Here is a 19,972-nt window from a genome sequence, read left to right as displayed (position 1 = left end):
CCCGGCCTCCTCATTGTCTCTAAAATAGGTGATTAGACCAAATCAGACATACTCATCAGTTAACAAAGTTATCTAAAACACTAATGTAGACTATAACATTGAATGTTGCACTTTTGGCATAAGAAAAAAAATTCCACTAATAAGCCACTCTACACAAGCTTCGAGTAGCATTTACTCTTATTTGCACTAAATTTAGGTCAGCTTAAAAACTCTAGGTTGAATGTGTTTTTATCCAACTTTTAATTCAGGTTTCTTCTTAGGAAGAACAGGTAGACCGTTAACCCTAGCCATATGTAATTTTCTACGTTAGTAATAAATAGGTACCTTCAGGATACCTGTAGGCTTAACAGGGTCCCTCAAAGTTCAAATGTAAGGCAAGTTGATGGGTAGGTAAAACTTTTCCTTGGCTATTAGAGTGGGCAATGCAATCAGTACAAGCCAGGACAGAGTTGGCGATGACGGGCTGCAAATTAGGTAATGACAACAAAGAAATACAACCATTTTTCACTGTACATTGTACAAATGCGTGTAGTAGAAATTATTTAGGAAAGAATGAAGAAGTCAAATGTCATCTATAATCTCAGTACCGAAGGATAGGTGGTTAACATGAGTGTCCAGAGTTCAACAGATTTTTAGAATGTAGGTGTACATATACTTACACATAAATGTGACGGCATATTTTTATTTAACCATATTTTTTTTTAAAGATTTTATTTATTTATTTGACAGAGAGAGATCACAAGCAGACAGAGGCAGGCAGAGAGAGAGAGGAAAGCAGGCTCCTGCTGAGCAGAGAGCCCGATGCGGGCTTCAATCTCAGGACCCTGAGATCATGACCTGAGCCAAAGGCAGCGGCTTAACCCACTGAGCCACCCAGGCGCCCAACCATATTTTTTGTATGTTGTTAATTTATCACAGTCTACCTTCAAAGGTATGTCACATCACAGCTAGTGTGAGAGCTGAAAACAGGGTCGGTCTCACTCTTCCGTCTATGTGTTGGATAGTGGGCATTTTATTTTCACATATGTTGTAAAGCCCCCAATACACTGTTACTGTTTCTGTTTTAGGTAATCAATTATCTTTATATTTGCCTTCACTTTTGCCATTTCTGTGTTTCTCTGTGTGGGCCTAAGCTTTTGACTGGTATCATATTCCCACTGCCTGAAGAACTTCCTTTAATGTTTTTTTTTGTATTATAAGTCGGATGGTAATGGAGTCTGCCAGTTTCCATTTATCTTAAAAAAAATCTTTATTTCTCCTCAGTTTCTTAAAAGATATTTTTACCGGGTATAGAAGTCTTACCTGACAGGTGTTAATTTTTCAGTATTTGAAGATGCCACTTTGTTGTCAGCATTGTGTAATTTCTAAGGCTGTCATTTTTGTCCTTGTTCTCTATGTAAATATGTCCTTTCCCCTCTGGTGACCTTGATGATTTTTCCTTTATCTTTCATTTTCAGCAATTGGATTGACGTGTCTGACCGTAGCATTTGGTTGTTTGTAGTTTATCTTGCTAGAAGTTCTCCAAGCTCCTGGGATAGGTGGCTTCATACATTTCATGATTTTGAGATAATTCTTAAACATTGTCTCTCCAGGCATTTCTCCTGCCCCATCTTCTCTCTTCTAATGCAACTCCAGTTATTGGTTTCATACTGTCCCCCGAAACTTAGACTCTGCTCTTTCTTTTCCACTCTTTTTTTTTTTTTTCCTTTGTGTTTCAATCATTTATACAGACATGTCTTTAAGCTCACTGATGCTTTTTTCAGCTGTATGAAGTCTGGTGATGGGCCCATCAAAGGAATTCTATGTTTCTTATATTGTGGTTTTTCTTACTGAGGGTTTCTATTTGACTGAAATTCCATACCTTTGGTGAAATTCCCTAACTTTCGATGCCTATAGCTCACTAGTTCCACTGGACAGAATGCAAGAGAGACTGAGGTAAACACTAACTTTGTCTGAAAATGGGCATACCTCATACTTGTCTGTCAGGCCATACGTGTGGAAGGCTGAGCCAATGTAGACAAGAGTTAGCAGAGCTTCCGTCTTGCTTGAGGGGATTTGGCTCCCTCTACAGGAGGGTTGCACTGCGTCCTGCTCAGCGTAGTGGCTGAGGGGTGCGGTGGACGGGAGAGGGGGAGTGTTTAATGGTGTTGGTGCTCCGCCCTCAGTTCTCCCTGCACACGTGAAGAAGCTGGGAGGAGGTCTCTCACTAAGTTCTAACCCGATTTCATCCCCTGGCTGCTGTTGCTTGTGACTCTGTGCTAGGCTCGTGCTGGAACTGACGGTCTTCAGTGGTGGCCTTAGAGACGGTGCCTAGCCCTCAGGGCTGGCTCTCAACATTCCTACCCTTTTGACTATGGCAGTCAACCTCTGCCTTGTATCTGTGGTTTTAGATTTGAAGACTTTTCACATATACTGGCACACTGCATCCCAGAAGCGTGTGTAAGCCTGTGTTTCACAAGCAGCAATGAGCGTTCTCTGAAGCATGCATTTTCGTCCGGAGCATCACTAGTCTCTTTTGATGTGTTGGGATTCCATATTTTTATTCCTCACTTATACAGTGGAAGTGTAACGCTGGGTTTGTGCATAATAGGATATGAAACATTTTTACTGGTTAACCAAGGAATTGGACTATAAATGTCCCCTTGAGTGGTCCAAAGGTACCACGTTCATTTTGATTCATTCCTAACTGACAGAAGCAGTTACTACCAGAGTCGGGAACGCAAAAGTATGTATTTCCTTCAGAAGCTCTATTTAATAGAGAGGGGAAGCCATAGCTGTTTCTAGACCACTGCCCAAGGGTCTAGAAAACTGAGTTCAAATCCCGATTCTGCCTCTGATTCACTGTCTTTTAATATACAAATTGCTGACCAGTACTATTCCCCAGTTTGTCTGTCAAATAGGATTAGTGATTTAGTTCGAGTGTAGTGAAGATAAAATGAAATTATGTAAGTGTAAGCAGTCCTTGACAACACTTTTTAAGCACTATAGAAATATCAAGTATTCCTCTAAGGTCAGAAAGGTGTAGAAAAACGTGGGAGTTAGAATTTCAAGGCACCTTTTGACATCTGTGCATCACTGTATGAGAGAGTACATGAATATGGAAAAGAGCAAAATTAGATGTAGAGTCTTCCTCTCCCTAAAATTAGCCTACTTGTAATGGAGGTTAATTAAGTCCTTCTCAGCCAGGCAAGGGCACAGTTTTAAAGGGAAATCACATGTAAGTGCTGACTCCCGCTGGGGAAGGATGAGATCTTTGCACTATCTCCCACTCTGGGCTCAGTAAGCTGCGTGTTAGACCATGTTTCCTACAGACCTCACCTGCCCCTCCATCAGCTATCTCAGGTCTAGAATTTACCCACTATAATGCTTGGGTCCACACCTGCTCTTGGACAGTGGAGACAAGGAAGACAATTACAAAGTCATCAGGAATTTTGTTTCCTTCTGCCCGCTTTCATTCACACCAAAAATAGTCCACACCGAAGGGGCCAGAGCACACACGATGTACAGCATATAGCTCTACCTCTTCTTTTTGTAAACTGTTACACATAGTTGAAACCTTTAGCCATAGCCTGGTTAATCTAGAGCAGGGTCAGCAAACTACCATCCCCAGGTCAAATCTGGCCCACCGCCTGTTTTTATAAATAAAGTTTTATTGGAATACAAGCATTCCCGTTTCTTTACATGTGTTATATGGCTGCTTTAGCCCTACAATGGCAGAACTGAATAGTTGTAAGAAAACTTGTATGGCTTGCAAAGCTGAAAATATTTGCTCTCTGGCCCTATGCAGAAAAAGTTTGTCTCCCCTGGCCTAGAGCAATAATGCTTATCCCTATATACTCCCCATTACTGAAGGAAATTTGGTTTCCCGAGGCCTTTCTTCTTCTTTCGTGTAATGAGTCAATTGATACTTTGGAACCTAAGAATGATGAGGGCAAGAGTCGCTCAGATAGAAGAATGTAGTGCTAGGAGCGTTATAGTTTATAGTGTTTAGAAAAGTTTAGAAAACACAAGGCAAAACGACATGTCTGACAACCCTCCATAAGGATGAAAGCAGCTAAATCTGGACATTAGAAAAGTCTACACAGTGAATTACTCAGTTTTTTCAATAAATAAATAGTCACGGGCAAAGGAAGGCAGAGTTGGGCACCTACGGAGATTGAGATGTAAGAGATATTTCAAAGTAATGCAGGTGTGGCTCTTCTAATTTGAACAACGCTGCTGAGCTGACTGGACATAATGCGAGAATTTGAATACTGACAGGGTCTTGGTGTGATGAAGGAATTATTTTTAGTTTGTTAAATATGGTCATGGTATTGTGATTACTTGTTTTAAAAAAAAATCCTTATCTGTTAGATAGAGCTAAATTGCAGTATTTGTGGATGAAATAATATGATCCCTAGGATTTTCTCTTCCTTCTCTTAAATTTCTGCACACACAAAAAACAAAATAGCGGGAGCATAGAACAAGTAATGTCACCAAAAAATTGGTAGGTATTGAACCAGAGTGAGGAGTGCCTGAAGCTTCTGCCTTTCTCTCAGACCTGTTTGAAAATCTGTTTAAAAATTTTCATCATAGTATGAGGAAGTGGTGATGCAACATGGGGGCTTAAGTGGGTAGGAGAAGAATCAATGAAACAAGATGGGATTGGGAGGGAGACAAACCATAAGTGACTCCTAATCTCACAAAACAAACTGAAGGTTGCTGGGGGAGGGGGGTTGGGAGAAGGGGGGTCGGGTTATGGACATTGGGGAGGGTATGTGCTTTGGTGAGTGCTGTGAAGTGTGTAAACCTGGCAATTCACAGACCTGTACCCCTGGGGATAAAAATATATTATATGTGTATAAAAAATAAAAAATTTTTTTTTTAAATTTTCATCATAGGGCGCCTGGGTGGCTCAGTGGGTTAAAGCCTCTGCCTTCAGCTCGGATCATGATCTCAGGGTTCTGGGATCGAGGCCCGCATCGGGCTCTCTGCTCAGCGGGGAGCCTGCTTCCTCCTCTCTCTCTGCCTGCCTCTCTGACTGCTTGTGATCTCTGTCTGTCAAATAAATAAATAAAAATCTTAAAAAAAAAAATTTCATCATAAATTGTTTTCTAAAAATCCCAAGTTGAGTCATATTTTAATATGAATCCTGGTTTGGCCAGCTCTTTGTTTATCAATAAAATGGACATTATAAGTCAGATTGTTTATGACATGAAGATTTTGAGAATTAAATGAGATAATAAAGAGTTAAGCACAGTGCCTAATGCACGGGAGCAGTCAGGACCTGGGAGCTGTGATGCTATCGAAAGACAGAGACATGACCCCTTACAAGCTGACACTATGCGTCCTGTAATTGCCTTAGACCTTAAATCCATATTGTTGCTACATAGGCATAAGAAGCCAAAATAGATCATGTTTTCGCTGTATACATATATTTCCCCGACAGTCTGGCAACGGTAAACTGGCACCTGTAAGATGGGAGGGAAGACCTGTGGTACTGCAGGGTCGTGAGCTGGAATTTCAGATTGTCGTAACAAGATGTGTATTCCTCCATGGGAAATCCAAAAACAGTTTTCTGTGACGTTGCTAATGAATGCCTGTAAACACATTTTAAAAAGCCCCACGTGCATGGGCAGTCCTGTGACTTTGGTACCGTCCAGTTTCCCACTTGGATTTGCTCTTGTCTCTCTGATATCTTGGGCTCAGATGAACCCAGAGATGGCTTTGAGTAACATGATCCTCCTTTCACAGTCTCAGCAGACGTCATCAGCCACTTAGTCAACTGCTCGTTAGCTAGTAGGGATCACACAAGCTTGTAGGACGACGCAGTGGCTTAACGCTGCAGGATTTTAGAGGGGGAAAGAAAAAAGCCATCTCATCCATCAACCACCTACTCAAATGAAATAAAGTTGGTCCCAACCCCACAGACTGTGTCCCTTAAAATTCATCCCTCGGAGGGGGAGGGAAATCCCCTTAGTAAAATTACTGTCAGAAATTTTGGGAAGCATTCTGTTCACAGTGACTGTTAAAAAAAAATTAAAAAGTGAGAATATGTTGGGGGACATTGAGGAAACGATGTTTTGGCTGAACTGAAGATTCTAAACTACATTTTTTTCTGTTCTTCTACAGAATGACATCACACCTTTACACGTTGCGTCAAAAAGAGGAAATGCCAATATGGTAAAACTATTGCTTGACCGAGGAGCTAAAATCGATGCCAAAACGAGGGTAAGAGTACAATTTGTGTACACGCTTCTACTTCTTCTCAGGAAGTAAGAATCCTTCTGATACCTTTGCGCTGGTTCAGTGCAGGCTTTACCTTTGACTTCATTTGCTGCGGTCTCTGAGAAAATGACCAATGGACCGATGTGTCCTAAAATGGGATGCTGGTCCGTGTTTATAGATCTGCAATGCATGCATATGTGGTGTGTGGCTTTAATTATAAAAACTGAGACCTAAGGTCTAGAGGTTTAGCTGAGTTTGATTTGTAAGAATTCAGTCACTGCTTAATGCTACAGGCTAGGCTCTTTGGTCAGTTTGATATTAAAACCGGCAGTGATTCTATTTAAAAATAAATCAGTCTGCTTTCGCAGACTGCTGGTAGAAATGTAAAATGATGCAGCTACTACGGAAAATCGTATGGAGCTTCCTCGAAAAGCAGAAAATAGAACCACCCTACCATCCAACAGTTCCTCTGCTGGGTATTTACCTGAAAGTATCGAGAGCAGGATCTTGAAGCAGTATTTGCCCACTCGTGTTCAACTGTAGCCTTATTCGCAATAGCCAAGAGATGGTAGCAAGCCGAGTGTCCATCGACAGATGAATGGATGAAGAAAATGTAATGCGTACATGTTGTGGAGTATTACTCTTCCTGGAAAGGGATGGAATCCTGTCATATTCCACAACATGAATGAATCTTAAGGACATTATCCTGAGTGAAAGAGGCCAGTCACAGAAGTAAAATATTATAGGATCCCACTTCGATGGGGTATCTAGAGTGGTCAGAACTAGAAATGGAAGCAGAATGCTTCTTGCCTGGGGCTTTGGGGCCAGAGGAATGGAGAGTGTTGTTTAACAGGTATAGAGTGAATTTTATAAGATGAAAAATTTCTAGAGATGTTACCTAACCATGTCAATACAGTTAACATTATAAAAATGTATACTTAAAAATGGTAAAGAGAGTAAATTTTATAGTGTTTTTTTGCCGCCGTTTAGAAATTGAAAAACAAACAAACACAAATCTGTTTGGCTAGGTGTTTGGCACGTTGCCTGATTTGGTGACATACGTTGTGGGTGGGGGAAGGAGTTGAGTCCCAGAAGCAAGCTCAAATCTCAGATGCGGACCTTAGCCCGTTGACTTCGGTAGGCTGTCTCATCTTCTGTATGTAATTTCTCTATCTGAAATTAAAGAAAATTAATGGTCACCTTAAAGCGTTGCTGCGATGATCAAGTTAATGTTTATAAACTGGGTTGGAATGAAGTTGGCCAGAAATAAGTCCCAGATATTGCTGGGATCACTCAGAGGTCTAACTAGTGCCAAACTTCTAACCAAGGAATTATCGTTGTCGACATTTCATGCGTTTGTTATAAGGTGGGAGCAAGAGTGGGTATCAAAGGCTAACAAAAAGGTGATCTCGCTGTACACAGCGCCTTATCTTGAAGCAGTATTTGCCCACTCGTGTTCAACTGTAGCCTTATTCGCAATAGCCAAGAGATGGTAGCTTGCCCCCACAGTCCTGTGTTTGCTCTGCACGAGAATCCTGATCTTGGTGTTTCCAAAACTGTCCCGATAACCTGAATTTGATTCCTGAAGCTCCTTGGTTTAGTGATTCACTTACTCACTGCGTTTGTCCACCCAGCAAATACTGAGGTGCCTGTTGTGGGACAGACACCGTGAGGTAGTAGAGCAAGACTGCAAGACACTGTCCCTACCCTCGTGAGGCCAATGGGCAGTGTGTCCCCTGTCCTCTGACCTGAAGACGCCCCAATGTAGGTGCTCAGCAGGAGATCCAAGCTGCTCTTTCCTGATAACTATTGCCCCTGATAACAGTGTCTGTACCTTAAAAGAAACAAGCTTTCTAGAGAGGAGGAGTGAAGAATGATGAAGTTTGACCTCTAGAGGACTGTCTGACTGGGCAAGTAAATTGAACAGAGCCTTTTTTGAATTGGCTTTGCATTATTTAATAAGAAGCCATAACCAGTATGCTAGAGCTGCCGCTTTAAATGGCAGAGGTCTTCCGCTCATACAAGCCATTTAAAGAGGTTGTAAGCAATAAAACCGAATCAGTGCTTATGCCCCTTGATTACCATGGAGAGCTACAGGATCATCTTGAGTAGAGAGCATTTTTATGAAGAAAAATGAGGAATACTAGAGCCAAGCAGGAAAGAGGAGTTTGAAGGGATATACCCTGATATCTAACTAGGGTTTTAGTGGGTAAGTGGATTAGAAATTCACTTATTTCCCCCTCAATAAAATCATCCATGCCCGACAAAATTCCTTTTTGGTTATTTTGCATCGTTTACCGAACACTCACTTGCAGTTTTAATACAGTGAGAGGAGAAAAGGGTATCTGGGGAACTCGGGCCCCAGGTTTATGGGGCATCTAGTGGCACCAGGGTGAAGAAACATAAAAACTCTTCTGGATGAAATGATCAAGATAGGGAATAATGTAGAATGCAACTTTACATGCTATGCAAATTCAAGATGCAATTTGGTTTCTCTGCCGAAAGGCCGTCCCATTTTGAATAAGATGCAGACTCCTTTCTCCCATCCATTCAGTTTTAGCTGGAATTTTCTTTTCTCCTGTGCTCTGTGAGTGGCGTGTGAACGTGAAGAAGACAGAAACAGAGCACAGAGAAGCCTGTCCTGCTTGTGTTGTTGTCTCACAGGGAGTGGGGGGAGGGTGGGATGTCCGTTGGGCACAGGCTGAATTCCTGGCAGACCGTATGGAAGAAAGTGTAGTACATACCCCAGATATGTAAACTATTTTGTGTTCTTCTCATCAAAGCTTCCCTTCTCTCTGGCTGAAATGACTGAGTGGTGCTTGGGTGTGTGGGTGAAGGGAGGGAGCCAGCCGAAATGTCAGAAAGCGCTGGGGACGAACCTAAAAACAGAAAACAAAATTGTTCATAAATGCAAGTTTTAACTACTCAAGCCAGTAGCTCTTAGGAACATAAATATTGTTATCTACTGATCCACCTCCTACCAGGCCTCACTCAGGTTGGGGCTACCTTGTACCAGCAACAGTCTACCCTGTTGTATACAAGCCCCCAGGTTTAGAGACAGGAAAACATCTCCGGATTTCACGTTAGGGACTGGCACTCCCTGGGATCTGGTTTGCTCCCTCTGTCCCCTGCGTGGGCTGCTGAGCTATTAAAGGACTCAGATTAAAGGCAGACTCTTAGAGCTCTTTTATTTAAGCAAGTAAACATGAATTATGGTCAGAGTAGTTTAGTTAGGACCTGAGCGAGGTCTTAGCAGCTGGAAAAGCAAGTGAGAGTGCATTTTATTTTACCTCAGTGACCTGATCTTGAGTCTTAAGGGTGACTTGCAAGTCAAGTTGCGACCTTAGGCAAGTTCACCCTCTTGAGTCTCAGTTTCTGTGCCAGCACGGGTGAGGAGTTGTTCCAGATGATTTTACAAGCTCTCCCATGTGGAAGGACATTGGATATCGCACCTGTAAGAATAATTAGTTACTGTAAAATTTAAGATGGTTATGTACATTAGGTTGGTGTTACCAACCTAAGAGACCTCAGCCTCCATCCCCCAGCAAAGATCAGCATTTAGGCAGCTATCCACAAAGAAAAGCAGAGAGCTTAAGGAGTCTGCTTCAGAATCTCCAGTGACTCACTGGTGGGGAGGTGGGGGGGGTCGGGGTGGGGGGAAGGGACCCTGAGAATAATTGCGTAAGAAGGGAAGGAAGACCAGCTTCATTTTGCCTGCATCGTCTGAGCCAACCTGGGAATGCCTCAGCCTGAGAGAGCTTCCCTCACCAGGAAAGGGAGAGTCCGGCGAAAGGAAGGAACAAGGAAACGTAGGGGCTTCCAGGACCAGCCATGTGGCAGGAGTGACTGGCTCCCAGTGACCTGCTTTGCAGAAGACCTTAGCAGCTTTCTCACTGCTGCGGGCCTCCTGTGGATTTCCCTGGGTTTTATTCACATTCAAAGTCTCCAGACTCCTGAGTCCCTCCCTTCCCTGTCCCTGCCCATACCCCACCCTCACCTACCTCCACCCCCTGCTGCTGGAGCCAGGGGTCCACACCAGCAGCCAGCCCAGGCCTCTGGGGCTGCACAGGTACAAGATGGCAGCCTGGACCCCCTGTGGACCCCCATCACCATGTGTACACTGGGGCCAGCCCCTCCCCACACTGACCTGACCCCTACCCCAGGCTCCACTGCTGTCCACATGTCTGTGGCAGATCACAATGAGACAGGGCCTTACAGCAGTTTGTGGGGCTGAATTTGTCTCTGCTCCAGTCACTGGCTTTCCCCACTTGGCACACATTCAAGGAACCTTCTAGCTGTGCACCTGTGTGCCCCAACCAGACCTTCATTAGTGGCATCCAAACAAGGTACACACCTGTTGGGGGGGGCACCCACAGCCATAGGGGTGCACGCTAAGGGCAGGGCCCCCACAGCCGTTTGAGGGCTGGATCTGGCCCTGTCTCCCATCACTGGCCTGTGCCACTCAGCTCACCTATGGCTGGTCTTTCAAGCTGTGTACCTGCCTGCCCCTTACCTGACCCCCCACGCTGGTCTCCTCTGCAGGGTGCCCACTGTGGGGAGGCCTGGCAGCCCCAGTAAGACACACGGACAACCACGGTCCCCACAGCCGCTGGTACACCTGCAGCTGGACCAGGCCTTTGGAGCTGGGCCTGGTCCCCCCACTCTGTGTATGTTTGAAACCAGCCCCCGCCACTACCTAGACCCACAGCGGGCCCCTACTGCGGTGTGCACACCACCAGCTCCGGCCCCCATCACTGCCCACCCCAGCCCCCAGCCACTGGCCCTGGAGGTGCCACTGAGGACCCCCCACAGTGCTCGCCAGGAACCACAGAGTTGTCAGTGTTGTGAACCTGAGTGGCCTGAGCAGATGAGACATCATACACCTCTGGGACACACCGGCATTTGGCACTCTACGCCCTAGGCCTGGGCTCATGGCACATTCCACCACATCCCTACCCACAGGTGAAGGTCTTTCCATAGCAAAGTCAACCCATAAAGTCTGGAAGAGGTGACTGGTTCTTTAAATGTGCAGATATCTGTATGCAAGGTTACGGGGATCTTGAAGAATCAGGACAACACAGTACCCCCAAAGGAACACAGTAAACTTCTAGAATGGACCCCGGAGAGATGGCAATACAGGAATTGCCTGACAAAGGATTCAAAATAATTGTTCTAAAGATGCTCAGAGAGCTACAAGAAAACATAGTAAAACAATTTAATGAAATTAGGAGCAAAAACAACAAGAACAAAATGGAAAGAGATAGAAAATATAAAAATTAGAAAATAGGAAAAGATAAAAAAAGAAAATCAAGCAGAAATTTGGAGCTAAAGAAGACAGTAATGGAACCAAAGACCACAATAGAGTGTTCCATTAGCAGACCAGACCAAGCAGATGCAAAGGCCTTTGCACTTATCTAGGCACAGGAGCAAAAGGGAAAAGAGTGAAAAGGAATGACAAAAACCTGCAGGACTAAAAAGGCACCACTATGTGAAAACAATCTACCCATTATTGAGTCCCAGAAGGAGAAGAGCAACTTACTGAGGACTTAACAAATTAAGTCCAGACAAATTTGGAGAGTTGTAAGGGTCAGGAGGGGGAAGAAACTAGACAAAGAGGTGCCCCTGGGAACAGAAATTGGATTTTTTTAAGAAAAAATATTAAAGAAAAAGTAGCCAGTGGTTTTATGCAAAAAAAGAAAAAGTCACTAGCATTTTATTCATAAATTGATAGAGCTTTAATACAGCATTTAAATTGCATTTCCAGGATGTGGAATATTATTCAGCCATAAACATAATGGGAAATCCCGCCACTTGCAACAACATTGAGTGGACCTTCGGTGCATTATAGGAGGTGAAATAAGTCAGACAAAGACAAATACTAGATGTCCTCACTTAGATGTGGAATCTAAAAATATCACACCCACAGAAACAGTAGAAAGGTGGTTGCCAGAGGCTGAGGGGTAGAGGAAATGGGAGATGTTGACCCAGAGTGGACAGAGGGTACCAGTTACAGGGTGTATCTGTTCAGTTATCTAAGGTTGATCTTGGTGACTATAGTGAACCGTCCTGTATTGTATATGCAAAAGTTGCTATGAAAGGAGACCTTTAGTGTCTTGACCATAACAGCAAGGTTTATGTAAGGTGAAGAATGTGTTAAGGAACCTTAATGGAAAAGATTGGATGAAATGAAATTAAAAGGTTGAATTGAAATGGAAAGCATTTCACTCTGTGTGTGTTTGTGTGTACACATACATACATACATGTATACATATATGTATAGGTAGGTAGATAGATCAGATCATCACGGGTATAACCGAAACTTGCAGTGTTCCAGGTCAATTTTATTTCAGTAAAGTTGGGGAACACTGGGGAAGAGGCTTATACCCAAATGTTCGTGAAAGAGTTTAGCTAGGAGCTGATGAGCCACAAAGGCTGTGGTCTTTTTTCCATTTAATTCCTTTCAAGAAAGCTTTTCCTATTTTCTCAGCCTCTTAATGCTGCCAGTGTCAACTGTCCTGTTATTCTCCCGCAGAATAGGCAAGAATAAGTACGTTGAGTATGTCTGTAATAATGGCGGCAAATGTGCTGAGATATGAACAAATATCAAGGCAGATTTTTCCACTCTGATCCTAATTTTAAATAATTTTTGAAATGTATTCATTTTTTTCAACAAGATTTTAATAGCTTGATTTATAGACTAAAATGCTTTGCAAAGAATGGCTACTCGTGATAGCCTGCTGGGTGGTTTTTTTTTTTTTTTTTCCCATTTAACTCTAGCTCTGTGTAAAGCTGAGCATATATGTTTCTCGAAGGAAGATACTTTGCAATGGGTGGTGTCTTGTCATTTTCCTTTTCCTTTGCATCAACTTGCAGCCAAATCAAAGGCTCAGTAGGGACACGAATCAGAACCATTTTAAGGCTTTGTATCAGCTTCTGAGTTCTCTCATTTCCCTGGCTCTTCTGTACCCAATAATAAAGACAGCTATGTTTGTGTTTAGTGCTTCAGAAAAGATGGCAGAGTGCCAGGTAGAGTCGTTAATGTCAGTGTTCTGAGAACCCTGCTCTGATCACAGCTCTGCCAGCTTCCAGTTGTCCTAGCAGGTGCCACTGTCTGCGTCCACCTACAGTCCCATTACTACCACATCCCATCCAAGGCTCCACCATGACCCTCAGATGCACACACACATTCATCTTAGTATCTGTAGCACTTAGCATACTTCCTGGCATATTCCAGGTGTTTAATGTATTCACTGAATATATAAAAATAAAAGATACTCTCCTTAGTGTTAATTTGCCAAAAGGTCTTAATTTTCTTGACTTTATACTGATCCTTTTGTGATGTAATTTTGCTCCCTGAAGTTAATGACTTCCAATTGATTTATAAGAATACAGAGAGATTTGTGTGCAAGTAAATAAAGGGTTTTTTTTTTCCAGATTTTTTTCTTAATTTATTTATTTGACAGAGAGAGATCACAAGTAGACAGAGAGGCAGGTGGGGAGGGGGAGCAGGCTCCCTGCGGAGCAGAGAGCCTGATGTGGGGCTCAATCCCAGGACCCTGAGATTATGACCTAAGCCAAAGGCAGAAGATTAATCCATTGAGCCACCCAGGCGCCCCGATAAAAGGTTTTCAAAATACCTCAAATCTGTTGGTTGTTAAATTCTTACTATTCTGGGAAGGTGTCAGAGGACACTTGGGTGCCCTGTAATTTTAGCTTGTCCTTTCCCAGAAATGCAACTGGTTCTATTTTACAGGTTAAATACAAAGAAAAAGGTAATATTTTTATTGACTTTTGCTTTCTATTTTATTTCCAGAAGTTTATTGCCCTGCCTAAAAATAAATCCTTAAAGAAAATATTAAATATTTTATGGTCATAAAATAGTCTCCATCAAAGAGAAAATTCCAATACAATACTTTCTCCTTAGAGTTCCAACATAGACATGTTGATAAAAGCATGTGAAATGATGCAAAATATTCTGTGTTTGAACATTAATCAAGATGAATTTGAAAATATTTATGTCATTTGAAAGTAGATTAATTTTTAATTTTTACATTACAAATATTAAAAGTTAATTAAAATTTATTTGAATTCAAAGAAGCATAATGACATCTAAATGTTGCTATAAACCTTAAAGTGCTCTAAAAAAATTAGATCTTAATATTAAAAAAAAAAAGAAAAGAAAAGAAAGTACAAGTAATCATGAAATGCCCTTAGCTTTCAAAACATGAAAATCTCTTTAAAGGAAAGAATGCTTTGGAGAGTTGCAAAGAGTTCTGAGGACGTGACGGGAGCGTGTTCTCCCACACTGTGTCTCTCTGTCTATTTCTCTCTCTCCTAATGATTTTACAGCATATTGGAAACCCCATTTCCCTTACGAAATTAGAGATATAAAGGTATTGGGTAAATTTTGGGTACCCCTGAAGCCAGGCTGCCGTGAAGAGTCTGTAGAGCAGGCTCAGGACAGGTGTTATTTTCATTAATTGCTGTGGTTCTAAGTGCTGGTGCCCAGCAAGTACTCTACTCTTTCTCCTATTTTCTTGTGATGCAGTAATGCTCAGTAACCTTATTTCTTTTAAATAACTCTACATTCATTAGGCACACAAGAACTCAATAGTTATCAACAGTAAATATCGTTAATTATTCTCCTTCCCAAAGGAAAAATAAGATAAATAAATAAGTCATTATTTTTTTTTAAGTGTCAACTTTAATTTGAATTTTTTCCATGTAACATCTTCTAAGGACTATATAAAAAGCAACTTGATATATTTAAAGTCATAGTTTACAATAAGGTATTCATTTTCTACCTGCTGAAAATTCAAGAAGTCTCTTATCTATTTACAGAAAGAATATTCCTGAAGTAGTGTGAGATAGAAACAAATATAAACTGTGATGGCAGAGTGTGTAGAAGTCACATATTCATGTTTTTACTCAACTGTATTAGAATTTTGACTTGAAGTAATGGTAAAAATCATAAACTCTGGAAAAATAGTTTTTAAAACGTGTTTGGAAGGCACTAAAAAGTAATCAAAACTTGGCATAAATTGGAGTGAATTCAACTTTTGAAATAACTAAATATCATGAGATCTCTATTTATAAGGCAGGTACTGTCATACAGTTCATGGAGACAGTCACAATGTTACTGTCTTGAGGTTAGAGGATCACGTTTGGAGCTGTAAGAGTGGCTGGATATTCAGGGATGAATCACTGAAAGGAGGGAACCACAAATAAAGCACTGAAGTCAGTCTAACAACTCCCCACAATCCTTAGCTGAGCCCTGAACTATGTGTGTTTGCAGGGGAGGGGGTGTTGAAACACCAAGGAGGCCAGAGGGAAATAACAGGTAAAAAAATCGAAAGCTGAGAGGAAAGTTCAACAGTGCCTGTGCAAGGAAGACAATCACCACATAAGGGAGGCTTGGTAAACATCTTTGGCTTTTTATTAACTCTATAAGAACTGCATCTTAGAAGTTATAGCTGTGTCCCAAGTCTAAAGGGATTACTCTTGGAATAAGGACAAAACTGAAACAGACTTGCCGTTGAAAACCTAAAACCATGTCCCTACAAGATCAGAGTCTTTATAGCATATTACTCATAATATCCAGTATTTAATCTAAATTTGACATATAATTTAAAAATTACTAGTACACACAAGAGGAAAAAAAAATATGGCATGCAGTCCAAAAGAAAAGTTATGTAATAAAAACAAACCCATGGGGCATCTGGGTGGCTCAGTGGGTTAAGCCTCTGCCTTCGGCTCAGGTCATGATCTCAGGGTCCTGGGATCGAGCCCCACATTGGGCTCTCTGCTCAGCAGGGAGCCTGCTTCCTCCTCTCTCTCTGCCTGCCTCTCTGCCTACTTGTGATCTCTGTCTGTCAAATAAATAAATAAAATCTTAAAAAAATAAAATAAAATAACTATGATAAATATGTTAGAGAGCTGAAGGAAAAGATAGATAAAATCAATAAGGCAAAAAAAGAAAAAAATTCAGGAGAAGTAAAGAAATCTTAAAAAAATAAATCTTAGGGCGCCTGGGTGGCTCAGTGGGTTAAGCCGCTGCCTTCGGCTCAGGTCATGATCTCAGGGTCCTGGGATCGAGTCCCGCATCGGGCTCTCTGCTCAGCAGGGAGCCTGCTTCCTCCTCTCTCTCTCTCTCTGCCTGCCTCTCTGCCTACTTGTGATGTCTCTCTGTCAAATAAATAAATAAAATCTTAAAAAAAATAAAAATAAAAATAAAAAATCTTAGAACTAAAAAAAAAATACCTAATTTTTTTTTTTTTTAAATCACTGGATGGGATAAAGAACAGATTGAAGGCAAAGTGAAAAAGAATTGGTGAACTTGAAGTCAAGTTATAAAAATCATCCAAACTGTAGAACGGAAAGCAAAAAGGTTAAAAATCAAGTTAACACCATGTCAACAACCCGTGGAATACTAGCAAGCTGACTACATATATATGATGCAGCCTAAGAAGCAGAGGAGAAAGAGAATGGAGTCGAAAAGATTACCACTTTAGTCATAAACTGCAAGCCCTGACCCAGGAGGCACAGCACACCCCATGGAGGATAGATACGAAGAAAACCACACAGAGGCACATCATACCAAAGCTGCTAAATATCAAAGATAGGGAAAGAAATGTAGACAGCCAGAGAAGAAGACACATTATAAATGGAAAAATAATGATGAGACTGTAATCAAACTTATTATCCGAAACACTGGAGGCCAGGGGTACCTGGGTGGCTCAGTCATTTAAGCCTCTGCCTTCAGCTCAAGTCATGATCCCAGGGTCCTGCGATCAAGTCCCGCATCGGGCTCCCTGCTTAAGGGTGAGTTTGCTTCTCCCTCTACCCCTCCCCCTGCTCATGCTTTCTCACTCTTTCAAATAAATAAATAAAATCTTTAAAAAAGAGAAAAAGAAAAGAAACACTGGAGGCCAAAAGGCAATGGAACATTTTTCAGGTACTAAGTGAAAAATATCTGTTAACCTAGAACTTATATCCTATAAACAAATTCATAATAAGAGCAGAATGCAGTTTCAGATAAGCAATACTTGAGAAAACATCAAACCCATACTAAAAGAAATACTAAAGGAAGTTGTTCATTCTGAAGGGAAATGATAGCAAATGGAAATGTGGATCTAAAAAATGGAAAGAAAAGTTGGAAGTAATACATAAGCAGATCAATATAGAGAACATTTTTGCTTTTTAGAGATTCTTTAAAATTTGATTAACGAAAAATATCAATCTATTAGGTTTGTAGTAGACGTTGAATATCTAATATTTATAGCACAAAAGATAAAACTAATAGTGTAAATGGAAATATAGCAGAATTTCATATTATATGTGAAGTTATATAATATTAATTCAATACATCATATATAATATTACTATGTGATACATGATTGATAATATTAGGTAGACGTGTTAAATTAAGGATATATATTGTAATGCCTAGGGCAACCCCTAAAAGAAAAAGAAAAAAGATTGATTTAAAAAGCCAAAGGTGGAGATAGCCAATGATATGTGTAATGATTCAGTGATTAGAATACTAAATAATGCTCGGTTAACCCAAAGGAAGACAAAAAGGAGGGACAAAGAACCCACAAAGAACAGAGTTGGGAAATACACAACAAATAGCATAAAGGTGTAGGTTCTAGGCTCAGAGAGAAAGCCATGGTTTTCTAAGCAGAGAGAACAACAGAAGGATTTTGCCTTATTTTAGTTTAATTTAAACATACAGAATGAATGACAGGGACAGCAAGGAAGGGAATTAGGAAGAGATACTTCTCTCTCCTATACATAAATGACAGAAATGAACTCTAGGTCATAAAAGGAGATTGTTTGACAGTAGAGGGAATCCGATTCCTCAGCTGGAGGCGAGGCGAAGTATAAATTAAGAGTCCAGCCATTGGCTTGTGTGTGACCTCGAGTAGGTTCCGTGACCTTGAGTAGGTACCTCCACCCTCTGGAGGAGCTTTCTTACCAGTAAGTGGAACTCTGGTGTCTTTCTCATGAGTTGTAAAGATTCAGTAAGTTCACAAGTACAGTGTGCCTGTCACAACAGGGGTTTTTCAAAAAATGGTATAACACTCCCTCCTTGGTCAAATCTGTACCACTGAACACACACACAATGAGGATACAGTCAGAAGTTTTGGTAAAGAATACAGATCTGAGAAGAGCATTACTGTTGGACAGCAGTTGCTGCCCTTTGACTTCTCTCTGACCGTGTTACAGCTCTCCCCTCCTGGAGAAGTACCTGCTTTGTGTTTCATTGTTTCCAGTTTTCGGTGAAATATACATCCTCTTTTACATCCGTGATATAGGAAAAGAGTTCTCTGTGCTTGATTTCCTTTTTCTTCTCTAGAGTGAGATTTATTTATTTATTGCTTAGAGAGAAGGAAAGAAAGGAACCTACAGAATACATGTCAAAAGAAATGTACATTTTAAAAATTATTTCCCAAGTCAAGAATTAGTATCACTTCAGTATTGGCTTTGAACAAGTTCAGCCTGTTAAGAACATATTCTGGGTGCAGTGTTCTCAGAAGTGATGCCTTCATGTCCTGCTCCATGCTTTTTGGCAAAAACAGGACCCGAAAGAAAGCCTTTTTGACCTTCGAGTGTGCAAGGTTTTGCTCTCAGGCTAACACGAGAGAGCATTTTGTCCAGCCAGTAAGGCACAGTTTCCCACCTCAGTAATAAGATTACTGTCACCAAGGTGAAATATGAGATCTGGATGAGCCAGTTGGCTTTGCTTCAGAATTCTCCCCAAGGGAATACTTGTTCATTATGTTAGTGCTTTAAAAATCAGGGGAATTGGGGGGGGAAAAAAAAAAACTAACCCCATGCAATTTCCCTTCTCTCCCATAACGTTACTATGGCAACTCAGCATCCCTCTCTCTCTCTCTGCTATCCAAGCACACATGCCGCCATTCGTGAGACTGAGACGGCCTCCATGGCGCCCCGGGAATTGCCTTTGTCAAGCATTTGCCATCCAGAGGCCGGCACTTTCATATGCAGCTGAGGAACTGCTTTTTGGTCCTGGACCCATTCTAAGTAACACTGTGCTGGGAGTAGGTTAGATTCCTCATTTTGTATTGGAAAAAAGCACTGCTCTAGTTTCAGGGAAAGGAGTACACCGGATCGCCGCTGTGTTCCAAACCACGGGATCCACAGGAGCTCCCTTTGTTAAGCTTGTAGTATTCTAAGTAAGAGGAAAATATCTTATTTAGAACAACTCCTCTGATATTTTGCTTACTCTGAGAGTGAGAAAGACTCGTCAGTCTTTTGTCACATTTAAAATCTTTTTTTTTTTTTAAATTGAGAGTTTTATTTTTCTGGAAAGAAAGACAAAGTATAGCACTCCTGAAGTACAAGGTAAATCTAGACAAAAAGGATAACAAGGAAAGGGATTTTTAACTAGCTAACTAGAAAACCTTTTTTGAAAGACTAGTGCCCAAACCCATTTACCTGGTCTCTCCATGTGTTCATTCACTCATTTCCATTAAGCCACTTTCACGGATACAGTACTGAGTAACCCTCCCTGTGACGGTCAAATATCCCTTAAACTAAGTGGCCTTGTGCTCAGAAGCAGACTCGTTGAAAGGATAATGCCTGTTCACAAAGGACTAAGACTCAAACAAAAGTTCGAGGTTCCTCAAAAGAAGTACAGATAAAATAAGGCAGATGCCCTGCAAATGGGATGCTTATGTCCAGTTTTGGAAAAACCTCCTAAGAACACAGGACTTTCAAACGGTATACACTGGGATCTTGG

At 41.4% G+C, this 19,972-nt stretch overlaps 1 protein-coding gene and 1 long non-coding RNA gene across 4 annotated transcripts in view; both read left to right on the top strand.

Moving 5' to 3' along the window:
- The window catches only part of ANK3 (ankyrin 3), a 667,426-nt gene that overhangs the window by 476,365 nt on the left and 171,089 nt on the right, over positions 1-19,972 (top strand). For all 3 annotated transcript variants that reach the window (XM_032312011.1, XM_032312010.1, XM_032312012.1), the window contains one exon: positions 6,112-6,210. In XM_032312011.1, the coding sequence (XP_032167902.1) occupies positions 6,112-6,210 (99 nt within the window). The remainder of the gene's footprint in view (positions 1-6,111; positions 6,211-19,972) is intronic.
- On the top strand, positions 6,217-11,902 carry LOC116572751. The gene is made up of 2 exons (XR_004278505.1): positions 6,217-7,646; positions 7,695-11,902. It is a non-coding gene; the product is annotated as an uncharacterized LOC116572751 (long non-coding RNA).

The sequence above is a fragment of the Mustela erminea genome, chromosome 14 (assembly GCF_009829155.1).
Source record: "Mustela erminea isolate mMusErm1 chromosome 14, mMusErm1.Pri, whole genome shotgun sequence".
Lineage (NCBI taxonomy): Eukaryota > Metazoa > Chordata > Mammalia > Carnivora > Mustelidae > Mustela > Mustela erminea.
Note: the sequence above shows the minus strand (reverse complement) of the source record. Positions and strands in the feature narration are given on the sequence as shown.